Source organism: Manacus candei, unplaced genomic scaffold (genome assembly GCF_025592945.1).
Source record: "Manacus candei isolate 608988 ecotype Guabito, Panama unplaced genomic scaffold, ASM2559294v1 h1tg000024l, whole genome shotgun sequence".
Lineage (NCBI taxonomy): Eukaryota > Metazoa > Chordata > Aves > Passeriformes > Pipridae > Manacus > Manacus candei.
The window spans coordinates 221,400-239,097 of NW_026138072.1; the positions used below are offsets into that span (position 1 = coordinate 221,400).

Sequence of the window (17,698 nt, forward strand, 5' to 3'; positions counted from 1 at the left end):
CTTAAACATAACTGCCTTGAGTTCTAATAAGGAATATACCTTTTTTAAAAGGGTATCTTATTTTTCAGAGCTGTTTACAAAGGTAGATCCAATGTTTTTAGAAGAATTCGAGTGAAAACAGGCAAAACGTAGATGACATGTCTATGGATTCAAATGCTTACTTAATCCATACAGAAAAAAAATTATTTCATCTTGTTTTTCCAAATGCATATAAATATGGTCTCATGAAGACAGAAAAATATACTAAATAATACACTCACCTTCATCACTAGTTGCTTGCTGTTTAACCAAAGTCATGGGAGATCTAGCTGGTGGTTTATTTAGTGGATGACGCCAACTCTTAGATATTTTCTTTCTTGCAACTTCCTCTGACTGAAAAGGAAAAAACATAACTAATTTAGTGTGGAATTCTGCAAAGTTAATTATGATGAACAAAAACATACTTCTGTAAACAAGCACAGACATCAAGTCTGTAAATACTACCACGGTACTTGAAGGACCTTTGGTGTACCAATACTACGTTTGTCTCTAATTCAGACTATATCTTTTAATTTTAAAAGTGCAATCCTTGTCAAACAAATCTTTTCAGGTATAAGTTACTGCAGCCCTTCCGAACTTACAGAGCATCCATCCTGTTTTGCTCAGGTGATATCTGAGAGGAAGATCAGCCCAAATAATTCTGCAGACCAGAAGTACAATACACCCAACTAACTGTGGCTAGAAAAACAAGGCAGAAGCCGATGGACTTCATTTGGGGAAGACTCCAGAATTCCACAGGAATCAAAAAAAAAAATAAAATCTGGAGTTGAGATAAGAAATTAAGAGTTCTGATAAGTGATTAATGTGTAGGTATGAAGGAATTCCTTCCTCCCTCAAACATTCCTATGCACATTCAGCTTGAAGTTATTCAAGCTTCAAGAACTAAGGCCAACGCTACAAACTCCTGAAGTGCAGCCTTCACAACTCCACATTTGAGTGCCAGTGGGAAAATACCAAAGTAAACCAGCTACTGATGGCACCTGGAGGTGAAAAAAGGCTATGTGTCTGTAGGTGCCCCAAGCAGGAAACATTTTTTAAACCTACTGTTTAAAAACTGAAAATATATATTCCTTTCAATAGCGGAATCTTTTCCTTCAAGTGTTTCTTTTAGATATCTTAAGTCATTTCCAAAATTCAAGAATAGTAAGTAACTGAAGCTCACAGCCTTGCTCATATTGGCAGCAAGTGAATATGGGCATAGCTTGAGAATAGCTGCTGACACTTCAGAGTCACAGACATAAAGTGAAATTACTACATGTCTAAAATACAGGGAAAAATATGTCAATAAGCAAGCCTCCAGAAACATTCTGCTTTTGAATCAAAATTCCCACTCTGCCTGAGCTCTTCAAAACATGTACAAATTATCATCTGATTAAAATCATACATATTCTTAAGAGCTTTAATATGGATATCAGGTCTCATTAGAAAAATTCTCATTCATATTTCATTAAATCAAGAATATATTACTATTATGATGTAATTTGCTTCACATACACTACATGTTTCCATGCCATCTTCTTCATCCTTTTTTACAACGGGCACTTCTCCGTGTTCCAAACTACTTCCACAGCTTTCTAGGTTGCTGATATCACCCTCTATCAAGACACTTTCCTGTTTATCTGGATTTTCTGATTCAGCAGTTTGTCCCTCTGCTTTATGGTACGGTATGTCCTCATCTTCCATTTTTGTTTTCTCTTTTACAGGAACAGGGCTCAAAATTGAGTCTGAAGTGAGGCTTCCTATAGATCAAAAATATGATTCGTTAATAAATCCCACTTTACATTACCAAATCGAATTTCACAGCAATCTACACTATTCAAATTCATTCAGTTCCTCATTTAGAAATCATACAGAAAAGCATTTGGTAGAAGGGCATACACAAATGTGGAGTATGAGTTTTATCAAAAAATAAATTAAATGTAAATGGTTTGAGTTTGGAGTATGAAATGTAGTTTTAATCATTTAATCAGTATTTTGCATTTGAATTACAACAGGTCTTCATGTCATACAAAATAATCAATATTCATGTATCTTCTTTATTCTGACAGCCCATATGCACTTTGACTCATTGGGAAAAAAAAACCACAACAACAAAAGTCTGGTATATTGAACTTTATGCCCTGCATTTTATACCTATTATGCCTGCTTTAAAAGTGAAAATAAGCAAGGATTAATGGTTCATAATTATGAAGACATATTTCAAATAGATACCAAGAATATTTTGAAAACAACAGCATCAGTCTAAAAATGCAAAGCAATTAGCATAATTTTATTTTATTTTTTTTTTAAAAAATAGCATAATTGTATATTCCAGTGATGCTGAAGAGTGAAATTGTGTGGATTTTACTTTACAAAAATTCTTCATCTGCTGATGCTTGCATTGGAAAGACAGAACAATGGGCTAGAGAGGTCACTTAAAAAACATATTCCTGAAGAACCCTGTGGTAAACACTGCAGTGAATTCTGATTCAGCAGCACATCCAAGATATTAAACAAAACAGTTTCTGTAAAGTTCCTTCCCATTACTTCTTTACAATGGTTATTGGAACTTGTTTTTCTGAAAATTTTCCTTTTCAGGTCAAATGAATATAATACTCAGTAATAGAAAGCCAATACCAAAATGTAATCTCTGGGTATGAACCATACTGCCTCAACTGAGTATAACGGACATACTGGCCAGAGATAATGCAGAACAAACTACCTTCTTCAACATGAGTACCGGAGTGTCCACCATCATATCTAAAAACGTCCTTTTTCCTAAAAACGTCCAGGCATCAGCCTTTAATAGGACAAAGGAGAGAGGGCAGCTCTCCACTCTACTCCACTTTTTCTTCCCTTGCTAATAAACACAGAATGGCTGCCAACTAAAAACTGTTTTCTGTGTGGTTATGAACATTCCAAAACTTTACTGAAAAGCTGGAGGAAGCTGTAAAGCCAAAGCACCTTTAAATAAAAAGCCCATAAGAACAGCTTTGATAGAGCAGCAAATAATCTTTATCCAGGAATTTCTAAGCCTTCATATTGCAATACTCACTTTGTTATCTTTATGTGAATCAATGTGATTACTACCTCCAAATAAGTATCAACATAACCATTATTATTCACAATAATGGAAATAGTCTCTATATGCAATTCGCAAGTAAATATTCAGTAGCAATATAAAACAAAATGGGACTGCCCACAAACTTAAAATTAAAATTGAAGTTTGCCTTTATCAACAGGAATGCAGAACTACATCTTAACTACAATGAAATGTGAAATACAATAAATTAAGCCCAGAATAAACCAAGCATATTCATATAAAAAAAGTTGGGGGAGAGAAAAAAAAATCTTTGGTTTTCCAAGGCCTTTATAACTTGCACTGTCAGATAGCTCAACAGGATGTAAAAAGAAACTGGAGTCTCAAAACAGAACATTTTTGTGTACAGGTAAAGACCACTTCTACTATGCAGGTTCATACATGTAAATACATGTAGCATATTGGCAAGCATATATGTTCTCTACTGTTTGAATAGTGTTCGGACATTTTGTATCATTTCCATATCAAAAAGATTTTGCTCTAAAATGTATGAGTCCACTAAAGAAATAAAATTTACAAACCCTCATTCTTTTTGTTCCTTTAAAAACACTTTATTAAAACTTCATACTACTCTCAGCTCAGAATATTAATTTAGGTATTTTCTCATTCTAACTGAATATCATTTTCTCTGCATAACTTTATACATAAGTATTTTAGTATGCTACTCTAGGGAAATACTATGATCTAACATCCACAAATGTGTGGTATTAGAGTATCAACAGCCTACAACTTACATGTGATACGTAATCAGTCCTTATCTCACCTGCAACCTTGACATGATCCAACAAATGTTGATCCAGCTGCATTCTACTACTGTTTTCTTCTTCCCCAGAAGGCACTCCTGTGTTTATCACTCTCCCTTTTTTTTCAGGTTCTTCACTGACCTTGAAGCCAGCAGTAGCTGCTTCAGTCACGATGATTTCTGCATCAGCAGATACTCTCTTGTCCTCTGGAGTTTTAAGCTTTCTAGATCGAGATCTGGGGTGCTGGGAGCTGTTATAAGAGATACTGCTGTCAGAGTTGAAAGTCTATCTCAGATAAGATAAAATATCTACCAATATATATGTCCCTTTCACCTGCTTAAAGTGGTAAAAAACTGACAATTTTTCATCTTTTTGTGTTGAGATGGTGTTACAATTTATTAAGTGATAGATTAACAATTGATTGGATTTAACCTTCTAATCTTTTATCACCATTCTACAGCAAAGTTGTTAAAATTGAAAAGTAAAATAGTCTTTAAGTAACTATTACTTAAACTAGCTTTTTAATAAATCATTCTTTTGAACCTGAAAGAGAACTACCCTTACAGAAGTAATGAAGACAAAGCACTCTCAGTAGTACTAAAATCAGTTGATATTTCCAAGCCCCAATGCTAATAAAACACTCGTCTGAATACCCTATAAAATCAGATCTGTTTGGAAATTTTAGATGCATTTTAACATAAACAACAAGCACCCGAAAAAGGTAAAAATTATGATCACCAAATATTTTGAAAGGCTACAATATCAAGCAATATATCTCAAAATGCTGTGCTAAAAAAAAATTGAAATTAAATTTTCAGCATAAGTTTTTGCTCCCTCAGACGTAGAAGTGAAAGCTTAGGGTAGGACAAATGGCAAACCCATCAGAAATTTATGTGCCCAGGATAAATATAACAGAAGATTAGTCCAGTTTCAAATTCAACTATGTGACACAGGAGGAGATTTTAATGTGCTTCATCACACAGCAGGTTTCAAAGCTCATAACACATTAGTGATAAAAGGTAAATTAGGACTTTTATAAAGGTCTTGCATTTAAGACTCTACATATCTCCAGAAAAACATTTTGCTACATTTTATTCTATGTCCATCAATGAGTATCTTTCAACACCCTCTCTATAAAATAGTGATTTACAGAATATTTGCAAAAGCATGAGAAGACCACCAATTCACATTGCAATATAACAGAAAATACTATTACTGTTTACATGGAATCATTAGATGTTATACAGTAGCAAAGTATTTCAGTCATAAATGCCAGAGTTAAGCTCTCCCTATCACTATATTCATGAAGATTCCCATAGGTATTTTTATTTTCACTCTGCTGGAATTTGCATTAATTCTGTAATCAAAATTATGACAATTTCAAGTGATACATTACACTAGAAATGAAGCTGAATAAACATTTTATCCTCCTTCACATTGCACACCGAGCAAAAGCCACTTAAAGATTTAAATAGCATTGGAATTGTGTTTATTAGCTTAATGTGAGATCCTGGATCCAAATCTCACTGAATTATTGATATGGGTTGGAACCAACTCACTTTGGGGGTGGGGGGTGGGGGAGAGGAGGACTAAGTGCATAAATCAGCCCATGTGTTCCTATGATAAAACTTTCAACACAATTATTAGAAAGTATTTTTTTTAGTCAAAATTGGCTACCTGTAAGGGTACTACCAAATAAATCACTCCAGTGCAATTGGGAATTTGCATTTCCACTGTACAATACATACAGGGAAACCTACTACAGGACAAAATGGCGCTCACTTGGCTAAACAACAGAATCACTCTCTCTGTGAGTGCAGGTTAGTATTATACTAAGAAATTGGCTGTTCAGCTGCTTCACTAATTGTCTTCAAGAAGTGATTCTACCTCACAAACCACTCCTACCCAGCTATAATGTTTCACTATAGTGAGAGTTGCTCCTTTTCTTTACAGATTGACTTTCCTATCCTTTTCCTCAAAAACTTACAAAGAAAACGAGGAAATTTGGTTTTCTAAGACCAAGTTTAAAAAGTAACTACACACTAAAATGATCTGAAGGAGGAAAAAGGTCTTAAAAATTCAGTATTACCTTCAAACCAGAAAATTGCACTATGCAGTTAAGCAGATACCAATAAAACTGCCCACCTTTGGCTAGAAATTAAGTAGATCTGTATTAGATAATGAAGAAGAAAATCCATAAAGATCCTGTTCCTTAAGACCGGAAAGCACAAGTGTACAAAAAATGTTTGCGCATTGCAAACAAAACCATATTGCATATCAAGAAAATAGCTATGAAACTGCTTTAACAGATCAAAGCTTTTACAGCTTCAATGACAAGCTGAAAAACCTTATTCTCCTAATTTTCTTAGTGGTGTCAGGACCAGCAACTCAGGCCTTTCTCATGCCAGATTATGATCCGCCATTGACTCGTGGCAGACATAGACAGGTTTTGGCTGCAGCACTGTGAGAGTGTGATAAATAGGCAGCCATACTTCCTTGAAGTTAGATGGCAGCGAGGGCTGAGACTTTTACTAGAGACTTCACACAGCTGGTGGGATTCTGCCACAGCTTTATGATAAGTTTTTCCCATTTAATCTTTACCTCAGCTCTTAACAGACTTCTCCCTTGTCTTTTGGTTGCAGTGGTCACTAGAAACAATGGCAACCATCCACACCTTGTAATCTTTACTAAAACACCAATAATCTTCATTAAAGAAATATTCTAAATGCAACACTGGAACACTTCATGTTAATGCTCTCCATGATCATTAACTTCAGCTATGTACATAACTTTTAAGTTGAATTAATTTTTCACAGTCACTCTGAAACAGACTTGCTTATCCCCAAGTTCATCTTAATAGAGAAAACAGAAAAAATAATTTTCATCTAAAGTAAATGAATTCAAAGAAAATATGTGTTGTGGCTTAAGCCCAGCTGAAAGTTAAACTCCATGCAGCCACTACCCTCCCCTCACTCCCTCCTGTGACAGAGAGAGACAGAAAAGGCAGAGATTATGGGTTGAGATAACAATTTACTGGAAACAGTAATGAAATAAGAAAATGAACAGTAAGAGCAACAATACTAATAACAAAAGTGTATAAAAGAGGGTGATTACATGCAAAATGCTCATGGAGTCCAACCGACACAGCCTGGTGCCACGCAGCTGAGACAAAGAACACTATGGTCTCTGGGCCCTCCGCACACACCACATCCCCTTCCTTCTCCAAAGTGAGAATCCCTTAAATTCTGCCCTGGAGCGGTGACATGAGTGGTATAGAAAACTAACCTAGGCACACCCACATGGATCCAGGCTCCACTCCCTCATGGCTACCACAAGAAAATTTACTCTGTCCTGACTAAAACTAGGACAACATCAAAGAAAGTTGCCGAAAGAAAACAAAAAGAAACTGGCATCATATTAAAGATGATTAAATAAAGGGTAAAGAAACCAAATACCTCTTTGGAAAGCTCTGTATTTTCTTTCTTCTCTGTAGCCAGGTCCTTATTTCAGGTGTTGATTCAGGTGTTGGTTTCGTATGATCAATGGTATATAAATCCTTGCCTTTTTTCCACAGCCGGTACCTATCTGGTTGAAACTTCCTCACAAAGATATCCATGGATATTGACACCATGTCTTTCCTACAAGTGCACTGCAAGAGAAGACAGGAATTTGTAGGTGACACGTAATGGAATATGCCACAGTTGTAGTTTAAAAAGTCCTGAATAAAAATCCCACATGTGGAAGCCAATTCTACTTTAATCAAAATTTTCCTTTTTTTCTTCTTCTCAATTTTCAGGGGGAAAGGATTATTCAAGAGAATACAGTATCTGAACAATGCGTCACACTAGGATTCCACTGTTTCATTAATTCCTACAGTTAAGACCAAAAAGAAACTATAGCATTTCTTTCTGCTCTATTAGTTGTTTTTTATAGTTTTAAGCAAACTACCATGTTGAATCCAGAGACTGCATGTATCTTAAGTGACATCACAATACTATTTTTAAAAATAACTCATGTAGTGTCCACTTGACCCAAAGGTCTTTACAGGAACACACAGTTCCAGCACGGAACTCTTTAAAACATAAATACATACAAGTACCACATCAAGTTACAGTTTTGCCCATTTTTTTTTACAAAGAGAAAAAAAGAAGCAAGAGAGAGAAGCATTACGTCTAAGGCCTAGAAGGGTGTTCTATAACTGTGTAATCTGATCTATTGTGCAATGCAGTCTCATGCAGTACTTTCTTCATCAACTTTACTCTAGTCTCTGAATTTGGTCCCTCAAAGAATTTTTGCATTGTTTTTCTTTCCAAATTATGCAGGTGAGTGGAATATATTTGACCTATTTGAATAAAATCTCAATAGTCATGAAATGCAAAGGAGGAGCCTTCATTTGGAATACTGCAGATTCTGAGTTAATTTTCAGACGAAAGTTACTGTACGTAGTACCTCAAAAAACTTAAAAGTAGGAGACTGCACTGAGTAAATCGACATGCTTACAGCACATAAACTATCATAGTGGATTAACCCTGTTTGACTGCCAGGTGTTCATCAACTTGCTCTCTCATTTCTCCTCAGATGTCCCCCAGGACAGAGAGAGAAAATAAGACTCGAGGGAATTACATTAACTTATTGTAAATTAATAAGAGACAGTGAGAAATGAGAGCAAAACTAAACCCAGTTTCCCTCATGCCTGTCTTTCCCAGGCTTTACTTCACTCCTGACTCTGGTGTCTGCAGGGATGTTTCTTTCACATTTTTCTCACTCCTTTCTCTCACAGCTGCTGCACAGTGATTTTTATTCTTTCTAAATTTGCTATCACATGAATGCCACCACAGTTCCTGACAGGCTCAGCTTTGGGCAGCAGCAGGTTCATTCTGGAGTCAGCCAGATCTGGCTTTGTCCAGTCTGCGGACAGCTCCTGATCTGTTCTGCTATTAGCCACAGCTGCAGCACCCCTACACTACCAAAACATTACCACATAAACCTAAGCACAATTTTTTCAGATTAAAAGCAAATTAACTGGCTAAAACATACAGTCTTAAATGGAAAAACTTTTAAAGAACTTTGCTATAGCTGAATAAAGTTTACACTGCAAAGCTGAGACAGTATTTTCTTTCAGGTAAACAGAGACGTATAGAAAAACCTGGTAAATGTACAGCCTGGCTTTATGGTTTACTACTACTAGTTGTTGGGTTTTTTTTAAACAAGGAGGGTGTTTAATCATAGAAAAGCTGGAACACACAAAGGACTGGATGCAACTTTTGTACTAGTTAGATTTCTGTGCACTGAATGCAAATTTCTTTATCTGCTACTTCCATCTATCATTTCTAGCTTACCCTTCCTCCTCTTGAAATTCATAAGATACATAATGAAAAGGCATCTGAGATGTATAAAAAATGCTTGCATTCCTTTCAATATGTCAACATCAATATGCTGCATATTCACAACACTGCCATCTAATGGGAGATGGAATGGAAAAAAGTAAAAAAAAATCAACATAGAAACTGTAATTTTATGCAGCTGTCTTTAATTATAGTTTTTACCCAACATACCACCAGAATTTTCCCTTTTCAAACAACATGAATATACATACCTATAAAAACTCTCTGTAAAAAACTTAAACATATTTGAAATAGCATGTCTCTTTCAGAGAGTCCTTGATCAGTCACAATGAACAGTAACAAAAAAGCAATTAAGACATTGGAAAAGTGCATAGAAGTCCACTGTAATCTTTTTAACATTTAAAAACTGAAATTGTAACACAAAGACAAGGAACACTGGATTTTCTCTTCCTTTTACATACAAAATCTTTTCACATTTAAACCCTGCTGCTACAGTCTGATAAAAAATGATTATTAAAGCAAAAATTTTGCTGTTAAACATCAAGATTTCCACTGCCTTGGAAGAAAAAGGATTCTTAAGTCAGCATTGAAGCATTAAGGAAGAAAATACATCAAGAAATAAAATAGATTGTATGATGGAATGTTAATAATATATGAAAAGACTTAAAATAAATCATATCTAAATGAGACACAGAATTTCTATCTTTCAGTAATCTTTGATCAGTTTCCACTACATTTTAATATAACTACTGCTAAAGATTTAAAAAACCCAGGCAGGTATTAGAAATATAGTAGAATTTCTTAGAAGCTTTAAAACTTTTAAAAACATACACTTCAGAATAAAAAGCAATAGAGAAACATCATGCGCAACAGTACCACCGCATGCCTGAAAATAAAGACAAGCTTCTCAGTGCTAAAGGGTGGAAATACTTGGAAGTATCATATCAGACAACAACAGCAGATATGTTCTGAAAACAATTTCTACTCATATTCCCCAGAATGATTCAATTAAAAAAAAAAAAAAAACAACCACAGAAAAAACCACTATTGCTTTGATAAATAGTCTGCAGGATCTTTTATTCTTTGGTGGTGATGATGGTTTTTACTGTTTTTTCTTCATTTCTCATTTGACTGGCTTGGAGCTGGCAGTTAAATGGTTTCCTGCTCCAGAGATAAGAAAGTGACTGAAAGATTCTTTCTAAAACAAAACTAAATATTATTCTGCTAAAGAAACCTCTTGGGACAGGTTTCACAAAGTGAACATACCAATGTCTACTAACATACTCACAGCAATACTTCCATGAATCACAGTAATTTTGGAAACATCTTTTAATACTTTTTTTAAAAGTAAATTCAAAATCAAAGTAGTTGGACTGCCATGTAAAATGCAGCTGATTGCCATAGCTAAATGACAGAATCTTTGTACAGGAAACAATTAGTTTCTATATGCAATAGAACTAGTCTGATACTTATTCTACAATCAGAATACTTAAGAAAACAGAACTCCTTCCCAATTCTTACTATTAAATTCTTACTATTAACATCATTGATGACACGGTTACAATAATTCTTATTTATCCTGCCATAAAGATACAACTTGGCAGTAAGTAACTCAACTAAAATTTATCAGTAGCTGCAAACCTTTACAGAATGAATTGGAAGAAAAGTTTCGGCAACTTTAACTAATTGGCATAACTATATGTGAGATATATTTGTGATTTGAGAAAATTACCCAGGAGATACATACTCAGACAAATGAATTTTTTTAAATACCTGCTACTCGTGAATGAAAAAAGAATAATTATATTGTACTAAAAAAAAAAAAAGTTTAATTCTCCCCATTTGAGACTCTGATTTAGGAAAGTACGAAGAAGTATAAAATAAGCTTCTAGACTTATTTTAAAATACCTGAAATATCTAAAAACAGTCCCTAAAAAACATTTTATATCATCAAGAACCAAGTACATGCCTTACAGGTCTTTCCAACTTTTCATCACTATTATTAAACTCTTTCGTCAAACAGAATCACTAGATTTTTAAAACTGACATAAAAATACTCCATCTATAGAGAATATCATGTTTTGCTGCAACAGAAAGTAAAAAGAGGGTTTATTTTATTATTTGACTAGTAGAAGGGCAGTAGTGCTTCTTAGTACCATAGTTTTAAGCACAGAAATGCATATCCAGAGTCAAGCCTTTATGATTTGCATTTTTCTCTTTTAGTTCAATGAAGTTATACCTGTGATGTGAACTTATGTCTTTATCCACAAAACCATCTTCTTCACCAAAACATTAGTTGTTATACTACAATATTACAATATTTAACACACTAAGGTTGAAATATCTGAAGGATTTTGGACATTTTGCACTAAGTATTGGATCTTGTTAATTAAAATATGATTTTCACCATATCTGAAATCTATTTTAGTTAAAAGTCTTCCAAAGTATTAATCTGAAGATGATTAGTAGTACTTCATTAGGTTAATTTTTTTTTTCACTTACATAATTATTTCAGAAAAAAAAGCACCACCTAAAGTCTTTCTGCACACCTGTGGAACAGCATGGGGAGACTAACAGTCAAGGGAAATCATGAAAAGTTCTGTTCTTTATAAAGAGAGAATGGATATTTACAAAACATATAAGAAAGCAACAAATTAGCAGGATGAGGCAACTATTAGGCTGGTAATCTTCTTTAAAAGCTATATAAATCTCAATCCACAAAGCATACTCTAAAAATTATTTAATCAAGCTATTTTTCAGTGACCATCGTTCCTAACTGTTTATAATGACTAAAGCTTTCTTCACAGTACAGCAGCAATGATGTATTGGAGATAAACATTTTAAACAATTTAGATTCCTCTTACCAGCTAAACTTAAACGGCACAATAATGGACTATTTCATGCACTATATTCCACTCTGCTTGCAATATTTTAAATGAATAATCTTCAAACATTTAAAAAATTGCTTCTTTTAATAAACATTTTAAAGGTGCTATAATGGGAACTGCTTCCTGTGGACTACCCACAGAAGAAGTCCTTGATAGGCACTGTTTGTTAGGAGGACAGGAATTAATAAATCCTGGTAACAACAACTCTTCTTTGCTATGGAGTTGGGCTGTAATATATTTTCACACTGACTTCTGGCAACTTGTAGGCAGTGTTGCAGACATCTTTGGTATCAGTTAACCATCTGTGCAAGCTTCAAGAAAGCAAGCCTTTCTTTGGTAAATCAGAGAGAGTACACTCACTTTCCCCTGACACCTCCAGTCACACATAACCAAAATACAAATTCAAAACACCACTCTTGAAGGTTCTTTTTATAGAATAGAAAAAAAAATTAATAAATTCATTGTTTGTACTTATATATGCAAAAGTAAATAGTCTGGAACATTATTTAAATAGTTCAATATTTATATAGTGATTCCTATTTCTAATTTATTTTGCACTTACACATGATGCCACCTACACATTCCTACAAAAAAAGACTTGGTTTATATTATGTAGAACTGATTCCATCAGCATCAGTTGTCATTGGAAAAATGTGGCCAGTTTCCTGCAATTCCTTTGAAAGTTGGGCAACAGAAACAGTATGACAAGACACAGCTGAATGAACCCCATCTCTTCTTAAATGCTCCACCTCACAGCCTTTCTTTATCCTTTACTGATGTCTTTCATGGCACAACTCTTACCCCTTAAAAGATTTAGTTATTAGCTATTAACCTTTTTCTCTTCATTCTGATTTTAGTCTGAATTCTTTTCCTCTTGCACTCACACTCACTTCTCTGGCCATCCCTGGAATGGGATATATAGAACATAAAACCTTTGCCTGGAGCCTTTACCTCTCTGCTGTGGGTCAACTGGCCCTACTCCATCCTTCTCTTAGCTCTCTATTGTTTCCTTTCTTAATACCTTTGGACTGCATTTCCCTCTACACAGAAAACAAGAGCTTTATCCCCTACCTTGAATTGCCTACCAACTCCCATATTTTCAAATGGAATGATTATGAACACATGAAATTAGAATCTATTTTAAAGAAATTAATGTCCATCCACAGTAGATCAGAATTAACCAATTCTATAATAGCTCCTAAAATAAGAAAGCAAACAGTCTGTGCAATAAAATATAAATATATATAATACATAAAATTATAAACAATTACTTGTAGTTGTGCAATACCTAATACTGACAAATGGCCATGTCACTGTTCATCTTGTTCTCACAAATTTTACAGTAATTATCATGGATTTACTTACAGAAAGCTTAGTACTATCAAATGTTAAAAAAAGGAATTCACAAATGACCCAACTACAACAATTCCTATAAATTGCATATATTCTTAGCTCATTAGTTGCAGCAAAGGGATAGTAGTAACATATTGCAGGTAAGATGTTAATATAACAGGAAACCTAGCTCCTTCTCTTTTCTCATAAAATCAAAAGAAAATCAGTAAGTTATCAATTTTAAAATTCTATTCCAACATACCAGCTGGGGAAAAACATAAAAATTAGAACTTCACATATTGTAGATTAAAAGGGATTCTGGGAAGACAGACACCTGGTATGAGTAAATAGGCTGAGGAATATTTCTCTTATTTTGGATAGCTATTTATCAGTTAAAATAAACTGTTACCTCCACTGGATTATTTAAGACTATTTTCTGGCAAAATTAGTCTACCTGTGTATCACTACTAACAGTGCCAGCTAGTAGTGATACAGTAACTAATTCCAGCAAGTCAAATTACTGTCACGACTTAGAGAAGTCTTTTTTAAATTCAGGCTTGGATTTCATGATAATTGAAGATTCATGGTAACATAACCAAATAAGCACATAGAATTTTTTTTCCACTACAACTCAAATTTTACAGAGCTCCAAATCTAGCTGCTACTACTAAAAAATATGGTTGCATTTACATATGATAATGCTTACAGACAAATCATGTTGAAAACTAAAAACTATTACTGTATAAAACCTTAGAACTGCTGAGCATTTCTCAATGTTGCTTCTTAAGCACAGCACAGCAAATTGAGTCCTCATATTAATAAAATTACAAATTATTTTTTAAAGTTCAGAAAATATTTTTTCTAAACATTTTGAAGATGTTCTAATATTTCATATCACATTTTTCTCAGATTTCACCTTTTAGCATCTAGATCATTGTATTAGGGGATGTTTAAGCCAGCAAACTAATGTTATCAATGGTAAATCACAGTACATAATGACTTCTGCCCAGGGGAAGGAGAAGAATGAGATGAAATTCCAATCAGAGAGAAAAGCTCTGGTCAAGTCTCATGTGAAGCATATAAAGCACCTTCATATTCAATGCTTCTGTAAGGCATATGATAAATATTTGCAAAAGCTTGGCTCATTTTTTCCATGACTTAGATGCCCAAAATTCATCAGTCATATGCATCTTTGTAGCTTCTGTAAATGCTGAGTTTATCAGCAGGCTGAATGAACCACTATTTCTTTATATATCGATAACCTCCTTGCTCCAACTGTTAAGTACTGAAATTGTTAAGTAACTGAAAATTCACAGAGGATAAGGCCTACAAAAATTAACATCAACCAGATTTATTCTAAATTCTCACTCTACTGAATCAGTTTTTGGACAAGATAACTCCTAAAATCCAGTTTCATTTGTACTTTTGCTCAGCAAAGCAGAACAATATTTAGAAAACATATATACCTTCCAACAGATAATGAAAAAATGTGTAGCTTATATACCTTCATTCCAGGAATTTCACAATGCTTTGCAAATATTAGTGTTTCTTCCTGATAACAGAGAAGAAGAAACCAGACCAAAGAAAGGCTTATTTGTCATGGTCACAAGGCAAGCCACAGTCAGAACTGATAGGAATATATTTGATTTTCAGTTCCCTGTTTCAGATATTAGACCCGATTTCTAAACTGAAGATAATGATTTTCCCAGCCCTTAAAATAATTTTTTCCAAGGCTCTCCTATTATTCAAATTCTATTACAGAGAGAGAAAAAAGGAGAGCAGAAAAATATCAGTGAAAATTATATGGTCCTATTATGTATTTTAAAAGGTAATAAAACCTCACAAATTTCTAATAATTTGCAGCTATCTATTTATGTAGCCTACCCCTTGACAGAAGATGGAAATGAACTAGTTATGTAATGTTCTACCACTATTTAAATCCAAACTAAGTAAGCAACAAAGCATTGTGATATTTAAAAAAAAAAACCTAAACAAAAAAAAACTCACAAAAATAAACAAACAACAACAAAAACCTAACCATTCCTCCAACCCTAAAAAAGAAAAAACACAGGCAAGCAAATTTGCCAGAAACAATACAAAAAAAAAGGACCCAATTAGAAGGAACTTGAAAAGGAAAGAAGAGTTTCTGTCAGTGTTAAGTAAACCAAGTGGCTCAGAACAATGCTGTGTTGAGGCTGTTTTGACACTTTAGGAAGGGAGGCTTTGAGACACCGATTGTCTAGGTTTGGGAAGGTAGTAGAGAAAGTAGCAGATAATGTCAATAAGACAGAAACAGCAGAATCCTCTACCATTTTTCACTCTAATAAATAAAAACTGCTTTTTCCAGTGACGACGCTGACAAAGTCTTGCTATAAGCCATCTTTCAGGCCTATGAAACAACCTCCTCGAATGTTCCTATCAGGGTACTGAAGTGGCAGGTTGAGCACAAAAACAGTAACGGCACTTAAAGAACTGAAATCTACTCACAACCAAACTATAATGGCTAATATCTTAGAACACGAGGGTCAACTATTAAAATTACTCAATTATATAACATGCCAAAATATAAATCAAAGAAGTGAAAACAGAGCATTATGCATTTCACCTACCAGAGAGGAAAGAGTAACTGAACCAAAGAAAAATTCACTGCAGGGAGTATGCATTCAAAATAAAGTGAAGCTACCCCTAGACATTTCTGGAAGAAATGGAGTATGTTTCTGTTGACTAAAGCTCTCAAACAAAAAACCAGACTCACCGACGCAAAGCAAAGTCCCTTTTAGCAAGCACTCGGTTATCAACAAATACATCATTGTCACTGAAGATCCTAGAGAAACATCTGCCAATAGTCATGGAAAATTGAACCCATTCCTAGAAAATATGAGTTTCCAACTAACAAATATGATAGACAAACAGAAAGGCTCAGTGTAAACAGAGACTGCATTCAATTTAAACTCCTAATGAAAAAAATGACAGACCATTCAAAGCAACGGAATTTCCTTTCACTCAAGCGAAGAAAAACATGAAGGAAAAATGAAGAAGAAAAATGATAATGTATGTAGGCGTTTCCCTTTCCTTCTTTTTGTCAAACCACTTTTTTATCAGGGTTTTTTTTAATTCTCTAACCCGAGTTTCTATCATAAAGCTTTTATGAAAATGTTTTTAAATCATTCTGATTATTATTAACTGTCACCAAGTGTCAGAGACTGAAATGGCTAATGATTTATGCATTCTAGGAGACTTGCAGGATTTTGACTTTTGCATTATACCTCGGATGGACAGTTGGGCCTGTCCCTCCCTCCAGTGAAGAGCCAAGTTTGCAGGCTTTTGACTGTTTCATTATACCTCTGAGGGGCAATTGAAGGTGTCAAGCCCTGAAAAGGCAGGATCTCTGATGGTCCATCAAAACCCATCCCCCTCTCTGCCAATCTAAAACGGCGGGAACCAGACCAGACACAGAAACTCTGCGCAGGGCCCAGGGAGAGTTTTTGGAGGCTCGAGGCATGGCCGGTGAACACTAACCATGGATATAATAACTCATAACTTCTTGGAGTGTGGGGGCTTCCCTCCTTCACCCCCAGCAGATCAAGGCCACCACTTCAACTGACAGACACGGAAGCGGCAACTACCAAGTGTCATCGCTGGACCCCGTGGGCGGTGACTGTATACATCTGTCCACTCTCAGCTTTTCTTTTTCCTTACTCTCCCTTACTCTTATCCTATCTGTCTCTCCCCTATGCATTTTCTCCCCCCTCCAAAGATTATTCCCCCAAAGGTTATCTCTATGCCACATTGTTATACGACAACACCCACAATGCTAGCATACCTGTTGATACAGAATTGTTAAAATAAACCTCACCAATATATGTTTTCAGACACCGATTATTCAGTGTCTTTTCACTCTAATCCACCCCAAGGGAATTATTGATAAAAACCTGGGTTATTTCCCCCCTCCCTTTTTCTGGGGTGAGTCCTAACACCAAGCTAGAGCTGTGCTGTGTGCTACCTGCAGTTTTATCATCTTTAACGTAAATCTTTATCGCAAAAGATGTGCTTTAATTTTAAATGAGCTAAGACAAATTTGCTGCCTCAATGTAAAGTCCTGCAAGACACAGGACACAGCCTGCTTTTATCATCATTTAGGTAGTATGTTAAAAATGCCTTGTCTCAAACAGGGTTTACATTTAGATGGTCAAATTTTGGTGCTTCTTCTTAACACAAAATGCATTATTTTCTTAATGAAGACAGTCTCACTCATCAAAGATTGCATTATCA

General features: G+C 34.8%; 1 protein-coding gene across 8 annotated transcripts in view; it reads right to left on the reverse strand.

Moving 5' to 3' along the window:
- The window catches only part of KDM4C (lysine demethylase 4C), a 263,533-nt gene that overhangs the window by 121,311 nt on the left and 124,524 nt on the right, over window positions 1-17,698 (reverse strand). For all 8 annotated transcript variants that reach the window (XR_007904638.1, XR_007904639.1, XM_051788242.1 and 5 more), the window contains 4 exons: window positions 7,317-7,510; window positions 3,882-4,111; window positions 1,534-1,778; window positions 261-372 (listed from right to left, as the gene is read on the reverse strand). Coding sequence is in view for 6 of the 8 variants with exons in the window: in XM_051788242.1 (XP_051644202.1) it covers window positions 261-372; window positions 1,534-1,778; window positions 3,882-4,111; window positions 7,317-7,510 (781 nt within the window). In the remaining 2 variants the exon portion in view is untranslated. The remainder of the gene's footprint in view (window positions 1-260; window positions 373-1,533; window positions 1,779-3,881; window positions 4,112-7,316; window positions 7,511-17,698) is intronic.